General features: G+C 42.1%; 1 protein-coding gene across 2 annotated transcripts in view; it reads left to right on the top strand.

Annotated features, from left to right (window-relative positions):
- LOC129695829 (small conductance calcium-activated potassium channel protein 2-like) overlaps window positions 1-17347 on the top strand; it is a 127226-nt gene that overhangs the window by 76763 nt on the left and 33116 nt on the right. For both annotated transcript variants that reach the window (XM_055633185.1, XM_055633184.1), the window contains one exon: window positions 16324-16465. In XM_055633185.1, the coding sequence (XP_055489160.1) occupies window positions 16367-16465 (99 nt within the window). In that variant the 5' untranslated portion in view covers window positions 16324-16366. The remainder of the gene's footprint in view (window positions 1-16323; window positions 16466-17347) is intronic.

Here is a 17347-nt window from a genome sequence, read left to right as displayed (position 1 = left end):
AAGATGCAGGAGTTGTGGGGGAGTGGTATGGACTGTTCGTGTCACATCATTACATGGACATTATCTCATTCCTAAAGCATCATAGACACTGGTCCATTTAGAGATATGATCTGATGACAATATCACAAAAGCACAACGCAAAAAAAACAATTGTCACCACAAAATTATGCATGTCAAACCAAATTTAACAATGAAATCATGATTATCGTGTACAGGTATCAGCCAGTCACGCAGAAATGATTCAGCAGATCAACCGTGTGTAACAAACTGTCTTCTCATCCCCACTTTATTCTCATAGAAAGTGACATTCACCGCAGAATACGAGCTTCTTTGTTTCAATCAGTTGCTACGACTACATCACGAGTGTAGGCCTTTTGTTCACTTCCCTCCCACTGTTGCCACTTAGCAGGAGATGTTAACCCCAGGAGACAATTGAGTAAATTACTAGGCTCATACAAAATAGCAATTCAGTTGTAAAGAGAAAATCAGATACTTAAAAAATGGTTACAAGTCAGTAACTCGAACGACTTACAAAGAAATCATCCCTCACAGTCCACCTTGAAGCTTACAAACTCCACCTCACTGACTACAAAGACGCTCTCATTGCTGCAAAATCTGCCTACCTCTCCTCCATATTCACCGATCCCTGCCTAAACCACAGAACCCTCTTCTCCACAGTGGGCAACCTCCTCAAGCCTCGAGCCAACACTCTCCCTACCTCTACTCCGGATCTCTGCAACTCATTCCTACACTTTTTCGCTGATAAAATCAGCACCATCTATCAATCTTTACCCCCTGTACCCGACTCCCCAACATCTACTCCACCACCTACCAAGGCCCCTCCTTTCAACATCTCCACTGACCTCCTTACCCCTCCTCCACACTGCTTCCTCTCCCAGTTTGACCTGGTCACCACTATTGAAATCTCCAAACTCATCAGCTCTTCCAAACCCACTACCTGCTCCCTCAACCCTCTCCCCACTCCCCTGTTGAAGTCCTGCCTCCCCGTTCTCTGCCCCTACCTCACTAATGTCTTCAACTCCTCATTGTCCCAAGGAATTGTCCCCTCCACTTTCAAAACTGCTGCTGTTACACCAATCTTAAAGAAACCTGGTCTTGATCCCTCCTCTCTCATTAACTATCGCCCAATCTCAAACCTCCCCTTTCTTTCAAAAACCCTGGAGCGTATCGTTGCGTCGCAACTTCATTCCCACCTCCTTGCGCATAACCTACTTGAACCCCTCCAATCTGGCTTTTGCCCCCTCCATAGCACAGAAACTGCTCTCCTCAAAGTCTTCAACGACCTCCTCACCTCTGCTGACACTGGTTCCCTCAACATCCTCATCCTCCTCGACCTGAGCGCAGCCTTCGATACAGTGAACCATAACATCCTGCTCACCAGACTCAAAGACCTCGGCATTGAAGGCTCTGCACTCAGCTGGCTCCGTTCCTACCTTTCCAACAGATCCCACTTCATCTCGCTCCACAACCACACCTGTGCAATAGCCACAGTCACTCAAGGTGTTCCCCAAGGCTCCGTACTCGGCCCCCTCCTCTTCATCATCTACATCCTCCCCCTTGGTCAGATACTCCGCCACTTCAACCTGGACTTCCACTGTTACGCCGATGACACCCAGATCTACCTTGGCACCAAATCCCCCCACAACACCCCCCTCTCCCATATCAACTCCTGTTTGTCAGCTATAAAAACCTGGATGCAACATAATTTCCTCAAACTCAACAGCGATAAGACAGAATTCCTCCTCATAGGCTCCAAAGCCACACTCAACAACATCAGTAACCCCACTCTCACCATCGACGGCACCACTGTCTCCCCATCTCCCCAGGCCCGCAACCTTGGCGTGATCTTTGATTCCACCCTCTCCCTTGAGCCTCACATCCGCCATGTCATTAAAACCTCCTTCTTTCACCTCCGCAACATCGCCAAACTCAGACCCTCTCTCACACCTCCCGTTGCTGAAAGACTCATCCATGCCTTCATCTCCTCCCGACTGGACTATTGCATCTCACTTCTCCTTGGCATCAATCAGCTCCACCTACATCAACCGACTCCAACTGGTCCAGAACGCAGCCGCCCGACTCATCACCCACACCAAATCCTGGCATCACATCACTCCAGTCCTCAAACAACTTCACTGGCTTCCCATCTCCCACCGGATCACCTATAAAATCCTGATCTTCACCTACAAAGCCCTCCACCATCTGGCCCCCCCATATCTCACTGGCCTCCTCTCCCCCTACCAACCCTCACGGTCCCTCAGATCCACATCAGCCAGTCTCCTCTCCATCCACAAGTCCAACCTCCGCAGTTTTGGGGACAGAGCCTTCTCCAGGGCAGCTCCCAGGCTCTGGAACTCCCTCCCCCAACTGATCCGCAATTCCGTGTCCCTCACCATCTTCCAGTCCCGCCTCAAGACCCATCTCTTCACCTCTGCCTATCCTTAACCCCACGTCCCCCTCCCTTTTCATCTGTGCATTAATTGCCTCATACTGTGTTTTGTATTGAATTCTGTATTTACTTTGTGTACTAGTCATGTCTCTACTATTTATTTCATTCCCCTTACATGTTTTTCTTCTACCTGCTAAATTTTTGTAAGGTGTCCTTGAGACTCTTGAAAGGCGCCCATAAATAAAATTTATTATTATTATATTAGTAATTTCATTGATGGATGGAATATGTTTACAAATACACAGGACAAGATGTTAAAAGTCCAAAGTGCCAAATATCAACTTACTCCTGATGGTGATGGGAGCCTTCTGCACTCACCTATGCTCCTCCGATGTTGAGAAAGGCTAGGCAGACATGTCATTGGGGTTATCCTAGTGGGCACCTACTTTCATCGATGTTTCGCTGATTGAACCCACGACGTCTCCAGTAGGCTCAGCGGTGCATTCTGACGTCCCAGAACCACCTCCCTCTGCATCTGTCTAGTCGGATATTTGGGAGACCAAATGGGGTCTTTCCTCTTCAGCCAGAGCCACTGGCTACTCCGCTCTGCCACCCGTGATGTTTCTTTGATGGCCTGGTGTATGGCTTGTCCGCTGATCCCCAGGTCTTTCATCAGTCTTAAGGTAGATGTTGCCACAAATCCTCGACATCCCACTTCTACCGGGCAGATCTTAGCTCACCAGTCCCGCTGTTCTGCCTCCGCTGCAAGCTCTGTATATCGCAGTTTCTTTCTTTTGAAGGCTTCCTGCACAGCATCTTCCCAAGGGACTGTGAGCTCCACAAAATACACCATGCGCTGAGAGCACAAAATCAGGCCTCAAGTTGGCGATGGCTATCTCTGATGGAACTGTAAGCCATTGGTCCACATCCACCAGCATCTGCCAATCCCGGGCTGCCTCCAGCTGTCCAAACCTGGTCCTTGGTGGAATTTTCCAGTGCCTTTGTTTCCACCCCCCCCCCCCCGAAACAAAGACAATTGTCTTAACTGGGTTGGTTGTTCTGGGCAGCAGGGCATTGTTGGCTGTTCTCCTGCTTTCCAGAGTCGCTGCCAGGCATTTGAGCACTTGATTATGTCTCCAGATGTACCATCCTTGGGAGAGGCTTACTTTACACGCAGTGAGGATGTGCCTAAGTGTGGCTGGTGTTGAACACATGATGGATCTTCGCCCAGCCATTGGTTGAGATTTATTGGGCTAGGAAGGACATCATAGGTTGCCCAAATGAGAATAACATAAACTAGGGTGATTGTATTAGTTTTAAACGTTGGGGTTGATGTCCAAAGAGGGGCAACTAAGGTGGTGGCACAGTGCCACAGCAGTTAGAGGAGCTATCTCACAGCACCAAAGACCCAGGTTTGATCGTGACCTCGGGTGCTGTCTCTGTGGAGTTCGCACTTTCTCCCTGAGACAGCATGGGTTTTCTGCAGGTGCCCTGGGTTACTCCCACATCTTAAAAATGAGCGGGTTTGTAGATAAAAACATACAGTCTTTATCTGCAGTTACAAAAGAGACTCGTAGATTAAATGAAGACCTTTATGTCTTGAAAATCCTGTGGATTTTTTGCTAAAGGAAACATGTTCCCGATGTTGGGGGAGTCCAGAACCAGGGGCCACAATTTAAGAATAAGGAGTAAGCCATTTAGAACGGAGACGAGGAAACACTTTTTCTCACAGAGAGTGGTGGGTCTGTGGAATTGTCTGCCTCAGAAGGCAGTGGTTGCAGGTTCTCTGGATGCTTTCAAGAGAGAGCTAGATAGGGCTGTTAAAAATTGCGGAGTCAGAGGATATGGGGAGAAGGCAGGAACGGGGTACTGATTGGGGATGATCAGCCATGATCACATTGAATGGCGGTGTTGGCTCGAAGGGCCGAATGGCCTACTCCTGCACCTATTGTCTATTGTCTATTGTTAATTGGTATCTGAAATTTTCCCCTAGAGTGTATGAAGTGGATGAGAAAGTGGGTAGGACACAGAACTAGTGTGAACGGGTGATCGATGGGGTCGGTGTGGACTTGGTGGGCCAAAGGGCCTGTTTCCATGCTGCTTCTCTAAGCTAAGTAAATATAACGTTAATGACATAGGGGCTAGAAAAGTTGGACAGTCAACAATGGTCATAATACTCAAGGCACAGGCAAACCCTCAGTGAGAATATCTTGCTGATGAAAACAATGCCAGATTGAAGGGAGCCTTTGTGGATGTAGAAGTTGGTTGATAATACTGATATATGTGGTCCATAGTGTTAATGATCATAGTCTTGGCGAGAAGGGCAATGTGGGGAGAAGCAGGTACGGGGTACTGATTGTGGATGATCAGTCATGATCACAGTGAATGGCGGTGCTGGCTCAAAGGGCCGAATGGCCTACTCCTGGACCTATGTCTATTGTCTGTTAATCTCCTCATGTTTATTGGAAATGAATGTGGTGGAAAGGAAATTAAATAAATGATGAGTCTTTGTCCCAAACATTATGGAGGGCACTGTGTGGGCCCAAGGGAACACAAAACATCTGTCGTGTTGGTGACATGCTTGGTTTGTTAAAAATGACATGTTTGGATTTCAATTGGACAGCCATTGATTTGTAGAGGGATTAAATTCCTTCTGGACTTTTGTGGATCCGTTATCTTGTTAGAATCGCTATTTACACGTGTAAATATGACTTCCTCCAATGGTGCTACGAAAAAGCAGCGGACATTTCAGAGAGCACCTGGTGATGGACATGGCTGGGAAAAGAAGGAAACTAATAGTAAAGCAGGGCAAAGAAAATTAATTGAACAAGAGGTGAGAAGTAAAAGAATAATGCCAAGCTAATACAGATCGCTTGAAGTAGTATTTCAATTTTTCACCTTCTTGGGGGGAAAAACTGATCACGGCCTAGTTGTTCTTAAACAAATAATTTTCATGTACGCAGAGACTGAAATTCCACCCAACCTGCATCGATAAGCAAAGTAATTTTAGATGTGTCTCGGAGTGGAAGTGCAGATCCCATTGAGGAAGGGAAACATTTTTATTCCATGTAGAATCGATCGGATGGAGAGAAGTTGCAGGAAGACCAAACAGTAATACCAATTACATAGGATCTATAACATAGAACAGCACAGCATAGGAACAAGCCCTTTGACCTATGATATTAGTGTCAAACGTGATGCCTACTTAAAGTAATCATTTCCACCTGCTCGTGATCAATATCTCTGCATTCTCTGCGTATTTATGTGTTTATCTACAAGCCTCTTAAACGCCACTGTCACATCTGCTTCCTCCACTATACTAACAGTTCCAGGAACCTTGTGCTCTATTTGTAGAAAAATGCCCCATACACTCCTTTAAAATATCACCTTCTAGTTATCCTCAAGAGTCTTTGATATTTCCACTTTGGGAATAAGATTCTGACCGTCTTTCCTATCTATGTTTTTCTTAAGTGTATAAACTTCTATAAGATTCCCCTCAGATTCTGAAGTTCCATAGAAAACGATCTCAGTTTGTCTAACCTTTCCATAGTTAAACCCTCTACTACTGGGAAAGTCCTGCTAAACCTTCTGCAACCTCTTCAAAACCGAAGACGAAGGAAATAAATATAACATCACCAAGTTTGCGGATGACACAAAACTAGCTGGCAGTGTGATCTGCGAGGAGGATGCTATGAGGCTGCGGTGTGACTTGGATAGGTTGGGTGAGTGGGCTGAAGTTAGGAACTAAACTGCGTGTTTCAAATAAACACAGGCAGAGTTGAATTATGTTTAGGACATGCATCTTTTCATAAATACCTATATTTATTATCGAACTACCAGCAGTAGCAACTAGTGTCCTGGATGGAATGGTTCATTGTGATGAACTAACAGGAGCCTTGGGTCAAATGGAGTTGAATAGACTCTAGTTTCAAAAATTCTGGCAAGAGGCAAGAGGACTGAACTTAGTGAAACACCATATCAATTTGGAGTATTGTGCCCAGTTCTGGTTGGCTCGTTTCAGGATGGATGTGGAGGTAGAAAGCTAGAAATAGGTGCAAGAGTGGGCTAATCAGCCCTTTGAGCCAGCACCAATGTTCAATATGATCATGGCTGATCATCCAAAATCAGTACCCGTTCCTACTTTGTCCCCATACCCCTTGATTCCGTTAGCCCTAAGAGCTAAATCTAACTCTCTCTTGAATACATGATAGATTGGCAATATGTTTTTTGTTGAGTATAATTCCTGGCTTTTAGGGGAAATGGCAGGGTGTTAGCGGAAGGGAAATGACACAGTGATGATGTTCCCATGTGCAAGCTGGCCTTCATGCTGATGGTAGAGATCGTGGGTTTGGCAGATGATGTTGGAGTCCCGGTTACTGAGTACCCGATTAGCCTACTCCTGCACCTATTTTCTATGTTTCTACCTCCACATCCTTCCTGTAATGAGGCAACCAGAACTGCGCACAATCCTCCAAGGCCCTATTATTTTTATGCCCCAAATAATGGCCCAACATTATAAAGGTTATAAGGAAATGTGTGCAAAATCATAAATATCATACATTCGAGTAGTGTGTACGGTTAAATGTGGTAAAACATTTGGGTATCCTGGAGCAGTACATTCAATTTCCTTTCTTAGCACTTATCTATTCTTCTCTTCCCTTCTTCCTTCCTTTTCTCTTTATATGCCTCTTATCTTGGCTACTAAGATTGGCCCCAGCCAGCTCTTAGTCTAGGTCCACAAGTGATCTAAATGTTGTACTTCCCTAGGGATCCTTGACATATATCATATGGTGTTTCACTAAGATCCGCCCTCTTGTCTTTTATCAGAATTTTTTAAACTAGAGTCTATTCAACTCCATTTGACCTAAGGCACCTTTTTAGTTCATCACAATGAACCATCCACTACTTGCTGCTGGTAGCAGTTCGATAATAAATCTAGCTGTTTATGAAACGATGCATGCCCTAAATATAATTCAACTCGCCGTGTGTTTATTTGAAACAAGCAGTTTAGTTCCTAACAAGTCTTTAACTTGAAAATATATCACCAAATTTTGCAAAGCATCTATTAATATTAATTGGAACAATGCAGCTTGCTCTTATATCTCTTTTTGTATTGTGACTGCATAAAAGGAACAGATGCGAGGCTAACACAAGACTCAACGTTTTTCCAACCTGCATTCATTCTGGCACTGGACTCCAGTGGGAAATTAAATATAAAATAAACTGCACATTTGTGCTGAGTGTTTGATCGGTCAGGTTTCCATTGCAGAGAGCCGCTGGTGAGCACGATCCAGCTTTGGGCATACTTACAGAATCACGGCTAATGTTTCATTGAGAAATGTAAGGAAGCAGTATTTTCTAATTGCGATAAAATGCGATTTTACTCAATTAGTAAAACTGAAGTCACTATAAATTGATCATGTGCTTAAAGGTTTGCAAAAGACAATGGTTTGTGGTAGATGTTTGTTTGAAAATAAGTGCATTGTAAAATTAAGAATGCAGGAGAGTATTGGGGTTAAATTACTTTTGATTTCATGTGGAAAAAATCAACTGCAGATGTACCAATTAAAGGACATTTTAATTTGAAATCAAAACACTAAACAATTCGAACAATTACTTGCATTATAATTTTTAGTGCTTTGCAAATCCCCTGGATAATTACACTACTTTATTGATAATGTACATGCATTTAAGTTGTTTTTCATTGCCAAATGTTTTCATTTAACATAATGGGGTCTTTGTTAAGAAAGTGACGGATTTCCTTCTCTTTATTTCTATAATTTTATTGAATGTTAATTTAAACTTCCAATTAGTCACAGTTAATGATCACAATTGTGTGCATGGAAAATCAGATCTTAATTATTTTACTGCAGTGTCATCCACTTCAATGGCCAAAAATAAGAGAAAATATTTTGGGGGAAAAATCATATTACCCACGCCCTTTGTTTTGGGATCAGCAAGCAATCATCCTATGTTGCAAATCTTTATTGCACTTGTGCAGTTCCCCTGAGCACCAAAGCCTCCAAAATCACTTTAACATGGATGAATCCATCTTTTCCTCTACTTATTGTACTTGATTTTGACTTGGTTGTGTTTATTTATTTATTTATGGTATTATCTGATTGGATAACATGCAAAACAAATATTTTCACTGTACCTCGGTACACGTGACAATAATAAGCCTAAGTCTAAGCCTAAACTGTGCTACGGGATCTTTTATCGCCATCTGAGAGAACAGATGTAGCTTTTTGTTAAAAATCTCCCTTGAATATGGGATCTTTGACTGGGCAGCACTCCCTCAGTGTACCACTGGCACTTCAGCTTAAGACATCTATTTGGTGGGGTGACACTTGAACCTGTATTTTTATGAAAAGACATAAAGGTGGCACCAGCTGCGAGTCAACGCTGCCAAGATTCTACCAGTAGTCTGATTCCATTGACTGTTTGACCATGCTGAGGAATGACCACCTTCTCAGAACAGCCAACTGTAAACTCTAATTGCCATGGATTGTCACCCTCACACGCCTCTTTATTTAATTTAGTGTATCGTCGCGTGTACTGAGGTACAGTGAAAAGCATCCGTTGTGTACTAACGAGTGAGCGGAAAGTCTACATGATTACGAGCGAACCATCCACAGTGTACAGATACATGATAAGGGGAATAACATTCAGTGCAAGATAAAGTCCAGTAAAGTCTGATTAAAGATAGTCCGAGACTCTCCAATGAGGTAAATAGTAGCAAAGGACCGCTCTCTAATTGTTGTTTGGATGGTTCAGTTGCCTGATAACTGCTGAGAAGAAACGGTCTCTGAATTTGGAGGTGTGGTTTTTCACACTTCTGTACCTCTTGCCTGATGGGAGAGGGGAGAAGAGTGAGAGACACAAAGCTGGAGTAACTCAGCTGGACAGGCAGCATCTCTGGAGATAGGAATGGATGACGTTTCCGGTCGAGGCCCCTCTTGACTCATCCTTGATTATGCTGGTGGCCTTGCCAGGGCAGCATAAAGTGTAAATAGAGTCAATGGAAGGGAGACAAAAATGCTGGAGAAACTCAGCGGGTGAGGCAGCACCTATGGAGCAAAGGAAATAGGCGACATTTCGGGTCTAGACCCTTTTTCAGACTGATGTGGGGGTGGGGTGGCGGGAAGGGAAGAAGAATGGAAAAGGTGGAGACAGTGGGCTATGGGAGAGCTGGGAAGGCAGGTTGCGATGTGAGCTGTGTGATGATCTGGTCTGCGTCCACTATTCTCTATAATTTCTTGTGGTTTTGGACGGAGCTGCTGTGATGTCCGAAACCATGCTGTGATGCATCCCGATAAAATGCTTTCTACGGCACATCTGTAGAATCTCTGACTACCCCATTGAGAAAACGTGGATTGCCAGGATCTCCTGAAACAGCAAACATCACACCCATTTTAGAAATGAATAGAAGGATAAACCAAGTAATTATTGCTCAATAATTTAAATCTCAGTGGTGGGGTAATTGCTAGAAACAATCAAAGACCATATTAATAATCAATTGGAGATGCATGGATTATTAAAGGAAGGTCAGCATGGTTCACTAACCTGACATAATGCTTGGTAAGCTCACATGAGAGAGCTGACGAGGGCAGTATTGTTGATATTTTGTGTATGAAGCTCCCTAAGATCTTTGATCACATAATAAGTTTGTTATTGGAATTGTAGCCCCTGGTGTCAATGTGGAGTGTACAGTAGATAATAATGACAGATAGAAGCGTTCATGATCCAAAGGGGACTGGATGAAATGAACAAAGGGAAACTGTTCTTAATGGCAGAAGGGCCAAGAGACCGAGGGCACGGGTGTAAGGAGATTGAGAGAAATCCCTGGCTGGGCGGGGGAAAGGCCATTTCACACAGCAAATGTTATGTAGTACACTCTGTTTGAGAGGGTGAGGGAAGTAGATAGAGGAACTTGGTTGATGCTTTCAGAGAAGTAAATTTAGGTTTCAAGGGAAGGACTGGGCAATATGACGACTGGATTGGTTTTGAGAGAAGTAGGCAAGAGGCTACGTAGTAATTATTCTACAATTCCTTACTCATTCAGATGGAAATTCTTAGCTATAGGGGTTTCGGGATGGCTTAAATCCCAAGTAAATGAGACTTCCAGCCACTAGAAGACAGATACACAATACATTACATACTTTTTAAATAATTTTTCCCATTTATAAGTGCTGACATTAAATATATTATTCAGAAACTGTGACAAGGAGGAGTGTGAATCCTGGACAGGAACAGTCTGTAATTGAAAAGCCCCTGAACATGTAGAGAGATGCCATCCCTGTGACAAATACTTGTTTATTACATTGCATATTTCTATATATTTTTATGAAGTACTGGTATTTATTTATTTATAGTAGCAATGTTACAAAATTTTGAGATTTAAAAAATCAAGTCTGCAATTTATCCCATCAGATAAAGCATAAAAAGAAGTTTAATTTGACACCTAATTCACTTTCATATCTCAAGTATTTAAAAAGTTATGGCCATTTTCACACTCGGAAATTAGCATCTTGTTCCCTATTGATTTTCTATGGACATAGCAAAAAAGCTGTGATCGTGGACAGTCAAAAGCCCATAACTTTCTTAAAAATTAAGAGAACTGAATGAAATTTTCAGTTATCATAGATTGAAGCATTCTGAAACAAATATAAAACAATCTTACTTGGATAACCTGAAATTAAAACATATAATTAGTTAGTTACCCAATTGTAGCTAATTTCAAACTTCAATTACTAGATCTAAACATCTATCCATTTCTTAATAAATGATTAACATTTTTAAATAGCCTAAGTGTCCAAATAATAGTCACAAATAATTCACAATAAAACATGATTTTTAAATCTCATTGACATTAATTTATAGGCCAAGTGTTCAATTGCTGTAAATTAAAGTCAATTTAAATCAGCTTTCTAGTGGGATCCTGTGAACGCGCTGGTTTAGAACGTTCACACTGCGGTGGATTTGTGCCCTCAAATGCCCAGAAAAATACTGCGGGGTATAATGGGGCCAAAATTAGCTACTCGCAACATTAAACTTGGTATAAAGGGATCTTAAGAAGCCCTTTTTAATGTAAAAATAAACAGCCTACCTTCTGTTGTCCCCTGTATGAGATCCGGCCGGTTGCCGGCGGTCGGGGGTTTAGAGGTTAATTTTTAAATTACTATAACAACTAGATAAAGCCCTTAAAATTAATAATAGCTAAAGCGACGGAATCTTCCAGCGATTTTTCGTTAATAATTAACTAGGATGAACATCCTCGATTTGAACAGCCTTGGGGAAATTGCGTTTTAAACCCACCCCCCTCTAAACGGCGCCAAAATCGCGCACACGGGCTGGGGCAGATTTTCAGCGACGCTTCAGGTAGGCTTTGCAACATACCTATTTATAGGCTTTAAGAATGATACATTGCTGGGCCACATTGTTTGATTGATGCTGCAGTAACTTAAGATGATCAGAGAGTAAAGGAATATTCTATTAGAAAGACCAAGGCAGACATACAAATGTGAAGATACTTTGTTTCCTGTTGAGCTTGATCAGCACCTGGCAACGGAATGCAGGCATCTGAGCATCTGAGGGCCTTGGCCTAGGCTAGCACTAAATATTAGTTTAGTTGACCAGCGACCAGGGATCCCCGCACATTAACACTATCCTACACACACTAGGGACAATGTTTACACTTATACCAAGCCAAATAACCTACAAACCTGTATGTCTTTGGAGAGTGGGAGGAAATCGAAGATCTCTGAGAAAACCCACGCAGGTCACAGGGAGAAAGTATAAACTCTGTACAGACAGCACCCATAGTCGGGATTGAACCCGGGTCTCTGGCGCTCCAAGCGCTGAAAGGCAGTGACTCTACCACCCCCCACACCCTCCCCCCACTCGATTGCTCCACTTCCTCGCTGGGTACCACCAAGGTCAGTGATCAGTGATCGCTTAGCCTCCCTACTTTCAAAATGCTCCATGGTCCCTGGTTCAGACAGAGCACTGCCAGATGTGAGCGGGGAACTGAGGCCAGTTGTCCATGATGTCTGGATCCCAATGATCAGCGCTTCGTGTTTCGGTGTTGGCTAATGTTATTGATTTGTAATTAGCCTGATTTGTAATTAGCCTGATTTGTAATTAGTTGACAAAATCTTAATTTATTAATCTGGAGTATCCAGGGGGATGGGATAAGTGTAATATTAAAATGACATGCAATGTGTCAGACTGTCTGTCACAACATACAGCCCCTATAACCCATTATTTCCTTCAGTTAAATATTGGGAAGGTAGCACTATTGTCATTTGCCACTCAACTATTATGTTTGTTTACCTCACTGACTATTTCTAACCCCCTCCCCCCCCAAATTCCTTTGACAGGTTGAATAGAAATGTCCCCAATCTCGTTGTTTTATTAATTGAACACGTAGATGACCATCCTCAAGTATTCAGATGCGATGTTTAAGAGGTTGTTCAAAGAAGGGGCATATTTTAAAGGTGTGAGAGATACATGCAGGGGAATGTGCGAGGAGGTTATTATTTGTCTTTAGTTTTAGCTTGAACCAGGACATCTGAAGATTCAAAGTTTAATATAGTAATTGTGCTGATACTGACTCCAACCAACCACATAATGAATATCATCTATTCAGGAGGTTTTATTTTTTTGATGCCATTTAAACTTCACTTGGATTTTAATGACTTAAATGTAAAAATAATTGGGAATGGGGAGCATTGGAACAAATATTTGCTCTCGGCCCACATTAACTGTAATATAATAATGTACGCATGTTGGTAGGTGCAATCAAAACAAAGATCTTTTTATCATTGTTGTGTTATGAATACCATAGAAAATATTATGTACTCTCAAGATCACTTTAAATAGAATAATATTGCGTAAATATACAGTTATTGGACTTCGCATTTCGGAAAAGTCCCAGCTGAGATGAAGACAGCAAAATACTGAAAATATTGGGGGTGAAAATGACTTCATGACAGTTTGTTAGGAAAATTAAGGAAATGGTAACAGAATACTTATACAGCTGAGTGAGTATAATTTTATGGATGAGAAATTGTGTTCAACCAATTGATGACTTCTTTGACATAGTAATTAGCATGTTAGATAACAAGGCAGCCAATGGTGGTAGCAAATTTTGTCATACAAAATTTGGTCTGTGACGTGCCTCTTAAAAGATCACCGCATGAGATGAGCACCTGTGGAGTTGAACGTAATAGGTTCAGTTCAGGGGGTTAGATATGGGGCTTTATGTGTGGGCCAGATATATTGTTAGTGCAGAGGGGCCAGGAGCAAGGCCAAGTGTGCATCCAGAGTCAAGGTCTGGAATCGTACTCGGTGTGCAGTCAAAGCTGGGACAATGGAAGTGTTCAGCACTGGGAACCTAAGCAGGTAAGCAGCTATGATAAAGGTAGAATAGGGGGCCAGGTGTAAGGCTGGACTCGGGGTCAGGAATGAGAGAAGGCATGCAACTGGAGTCAGGGTCAGGAGTAGTACTAGGTGTGCAGTGAGACCCAGGTTGGTCAACATGGGCCAAGTGTTTGATTATAATCTGATTTCCATGAATGAATATACTGTAGTGCGTGGGTCTCAAAATGAGGCAAGTAGTCCGAAGTTTGAGAAGCACTTTACTTTAATTCCTCCCGGTTCAGGGGAAGACGAAACCAGGGAAAGATGGCACCCAAACCCTGCCTTTTATACCCTCCGGCTAAGGACCGCCTCCGGACTGCACCACTCCTGTGCCGAGGGATTCGGCAGTATAATGGCACGACCCTTAGGAGCCGCCACAATACTACGATCATTCATGTGCTGCACCTGTTGATCAGAGCCTGGCTCTACTGTGGAATGTAATTTAGCTTAACCTCATAACTAATCCAATTTAAAGCATAAATATTGCATTCAAGTGTACGTTAAAAGACTCGCTACAGTATGCACCAGATTGCACAATTTCAAGCTGAAAAATGCAAAAGGTCCGTACCAAAAGCCCCCCCCCCATCCCTCCCGGTCACTACACTCCCTTGGGCTTGGTCTCTCGTAATTTCTCACTCCCATCTCTCACCCAATGTTGGCAGCCCTGTTGTGGGGGCACCTGGTAGAAGGATATAAAATTATGAGAGCCATACAGTCAGACCTTTTTTTCCCAAAAATGGAAATGTCAAAGACTAGAGGGGATAGCTTTAAAATGGGATGGGCAAAGTTTAAAGGAGATGAGCGGGGAGAGTTTAGTTTTACACAGAGAGTGGTGGGTCGAAGGGCCTATTCCTGTGCATGTATTGTTCATTGTTCTATGAGTGTGTAGATTAGTGTGGGCAGAATCAGTAATGTCTGGAGATTGGGAATGGGTGGGGAGTAAGTGTAGGAGGATTGGTCGGGGGCAGGTAATGGTGGTTGGAGACAGGGTTAAGGGTCATGAAGTGGAGGAACCCAGGACCTGGCATTGTTTATGATCAGGATGGTGATTTTTCAGATAACATAGTTCTTTCTTTGCAGATGTTTCTTTGGAGCCGGAGTTGTTTACATTGGAGCCACCCAGTGTTGTGAAGTGTGTGTAAAGTGGGCATGAAGCCCCTAACTTGCAAATGCAAATCATTTATGCTGCATTCAGGCAGGGGTAAAGAACACATCTTTCCTGCTTTAGCTTGCACAATATGGTGGAATTCTAACCCGTTCCTGACCATCCTTTATGGACATCGGGGCACCATGTTACACCTGAAAAGTGAGCATTGCACATCTCAGTTTCCAGGCTAGTATGTCAGTGTAGGATTGAATGATGATATTACAGTGGTCCATATTCCAACACTGATATCATCTGTTACTAAGTATTAATTCAAATGTTGTTTTATTTCTGTCATGTTCCTGTTATTCACCCAATATGAAAGATAGATTTGAGTTTAGCCACTGAATATAACAGATTGTTGCTAAAAGAAAATATATTTCTTGGTTCACTAATTTTGCTAACCTTTTGGAGATGATAATAATGTTTTTGCAATGTTAAAAATAGTTGCCTGTAATATCTTAAAATATATCAATATTGTATTATCTCCCTTTATAGTTTTATTTGGTGATTCAGCGCATAAATGATTACATTTTGTATAATTGCACAATGTTAATTTTATTTTTCTAATCGTTTTTATTTCAACAAATGTTTTAATTTTTATTTCAATAATTGGTATAAATTGAATAAATATAAATGTAGGAATTTCTTTAGTCAGTGTGTGGTGAATTTGGTGAATTCTTTGCCACAGACGGATGTCGAGGCAATGTTAATGGATATTTTTAAGGCGGAGATGATCAGATTCTTGATTAGTGCTGATGCCAATGATTATGGGGAGCAGGCAGGAGATTGGGATTGAGAGGGCAAAATAGATCAGTCATGATTAAATGGCGGAGTAAACTTGATGGGCCAAATGGTCTAATTCTGCTAGAACTTACGAACATGAACTTATGTACAAATGATCTTTGGACATGTTTCTCTACAAAGCCTTTGGATTATAACACCAAATTACACTTTTACTTTCTCTATTTCAGCATTTCAACATTTTAATTCTGTCATAAATGTTGTGTAGCTTTTGTTGAGCTAATATCATGATTCTGGTTTGAGCTCACAATATTTCAAGTCAAACTTTGTTTCAAAATACTTAACCACAAATACTTGGTGTCACTGGAATGAAAAAAAAACTTGATGATGGTTACAACTCAAAATAAAAGCAGTTCTACACACACATATATATATATATATATATATATATATATATATATATATATATATATATATATATGGAGCAAAGATCTTGTGCTTTGAAACCAATGGAGGATGTTCATTCTGAAAGTAAAATTAAAGGCGCGATTGAACTGTTACATGGAATCAACTGTGTAATGATATTTTAATTGGCTTGCAGATACCATGACAGCCAAGATGTCACAAGCAATTTTCTCGGAGCAATGTGGCTTATTTCTATCACTTTCCTTTCTATTGGATATGGTGATATGGTACCGCATACATATTGTGGGAAAGGAGTTTGCCTACTCACAGGGATTATGGTAAGTAACATATTTCGGTAACCCATCACAATGATGCATTGAAAGAACAGAAGGTTGTTGTGTTGAGGGAAGCTGCAGAATCCACCCTTTCCAGATGGGAGGCCACTTATAAAGTAGAAATTAGACCTTCAAACTACACAGGCTTAGTGTGCAACTTTTAGGTACAAACTGCAGAGAAAATGGGAGCAACACAAAGCCTTAACAGTTAAGATAGTTCAAAGAAGATTTCAATTTTATCGGTAGCAATGTTGGGGGGTTCATTCAAGGAAGGGAAAATGATCCAGAGGGGTTAAAGTAGACATCAGCTTTACTGATGTCTACTTTGCTGATGTCTACTGCAGAACTTACCTACTTGCCTGAACATGAGGCCGCAAATGGCACCTTGATCCTCCTTGCCACACTTTCAGGAAAACACTTTCATTAATAGCATCACCTTATTAAGACAGTCTCCCGCAGCTCTTCACAAAAATAAATCCTGCGTTGGTTACTAAGGCATGTTTCCATGGACACAGCTGCCCTTGCTGTCACTATGATTGGAGCAGACAAAATGTGTAGGAAGGAACTGCAGATGCTGGTTTACACAGACACAAAATGCTGGAGCAACTCATCTCTGGAGAAAAGGAATAGGTGACTTTTTAGGTCGAGACCCTTCTTCAGACTGAGAGTCAGGGGAGAGGGAATCTAGAGGTATGAAAAGGTTCAGAACAAATCAGAGCTGCCAGTGATGACCAAGAAAAGGTGGAGCCCACAATGGTCCATGGTTGGCTGTGGATGAGGTGATGACGAAGGGATATATGGAGTTTTACAAATTGGAATGAGAGAAAACAGCCTAACACTGTTTCTGGTGCGGGCCCTGTATATTTATCTTTTAGTTTATGGTGA

Source organism: Leucoraja erinacea, chromosome 3 (genome assembly GCF_028641065.1).
Source record: "Leucoraja erinacea ecotype New England chromosome 3, Leri_hhj_1, whole genome shotgun sequence".
Classification (NCBI taxonomy): Eukaryota; Metazoa; Chordata; class Chondrichthyes; order Rajiformes; family Rajidae; genus Leucoraja; species Leucoraja erinaceus.
Note: the sequence above shows the minus strand (reverse complement) of the source record. Positions and strands in the feature narration are given on the sequence as shown.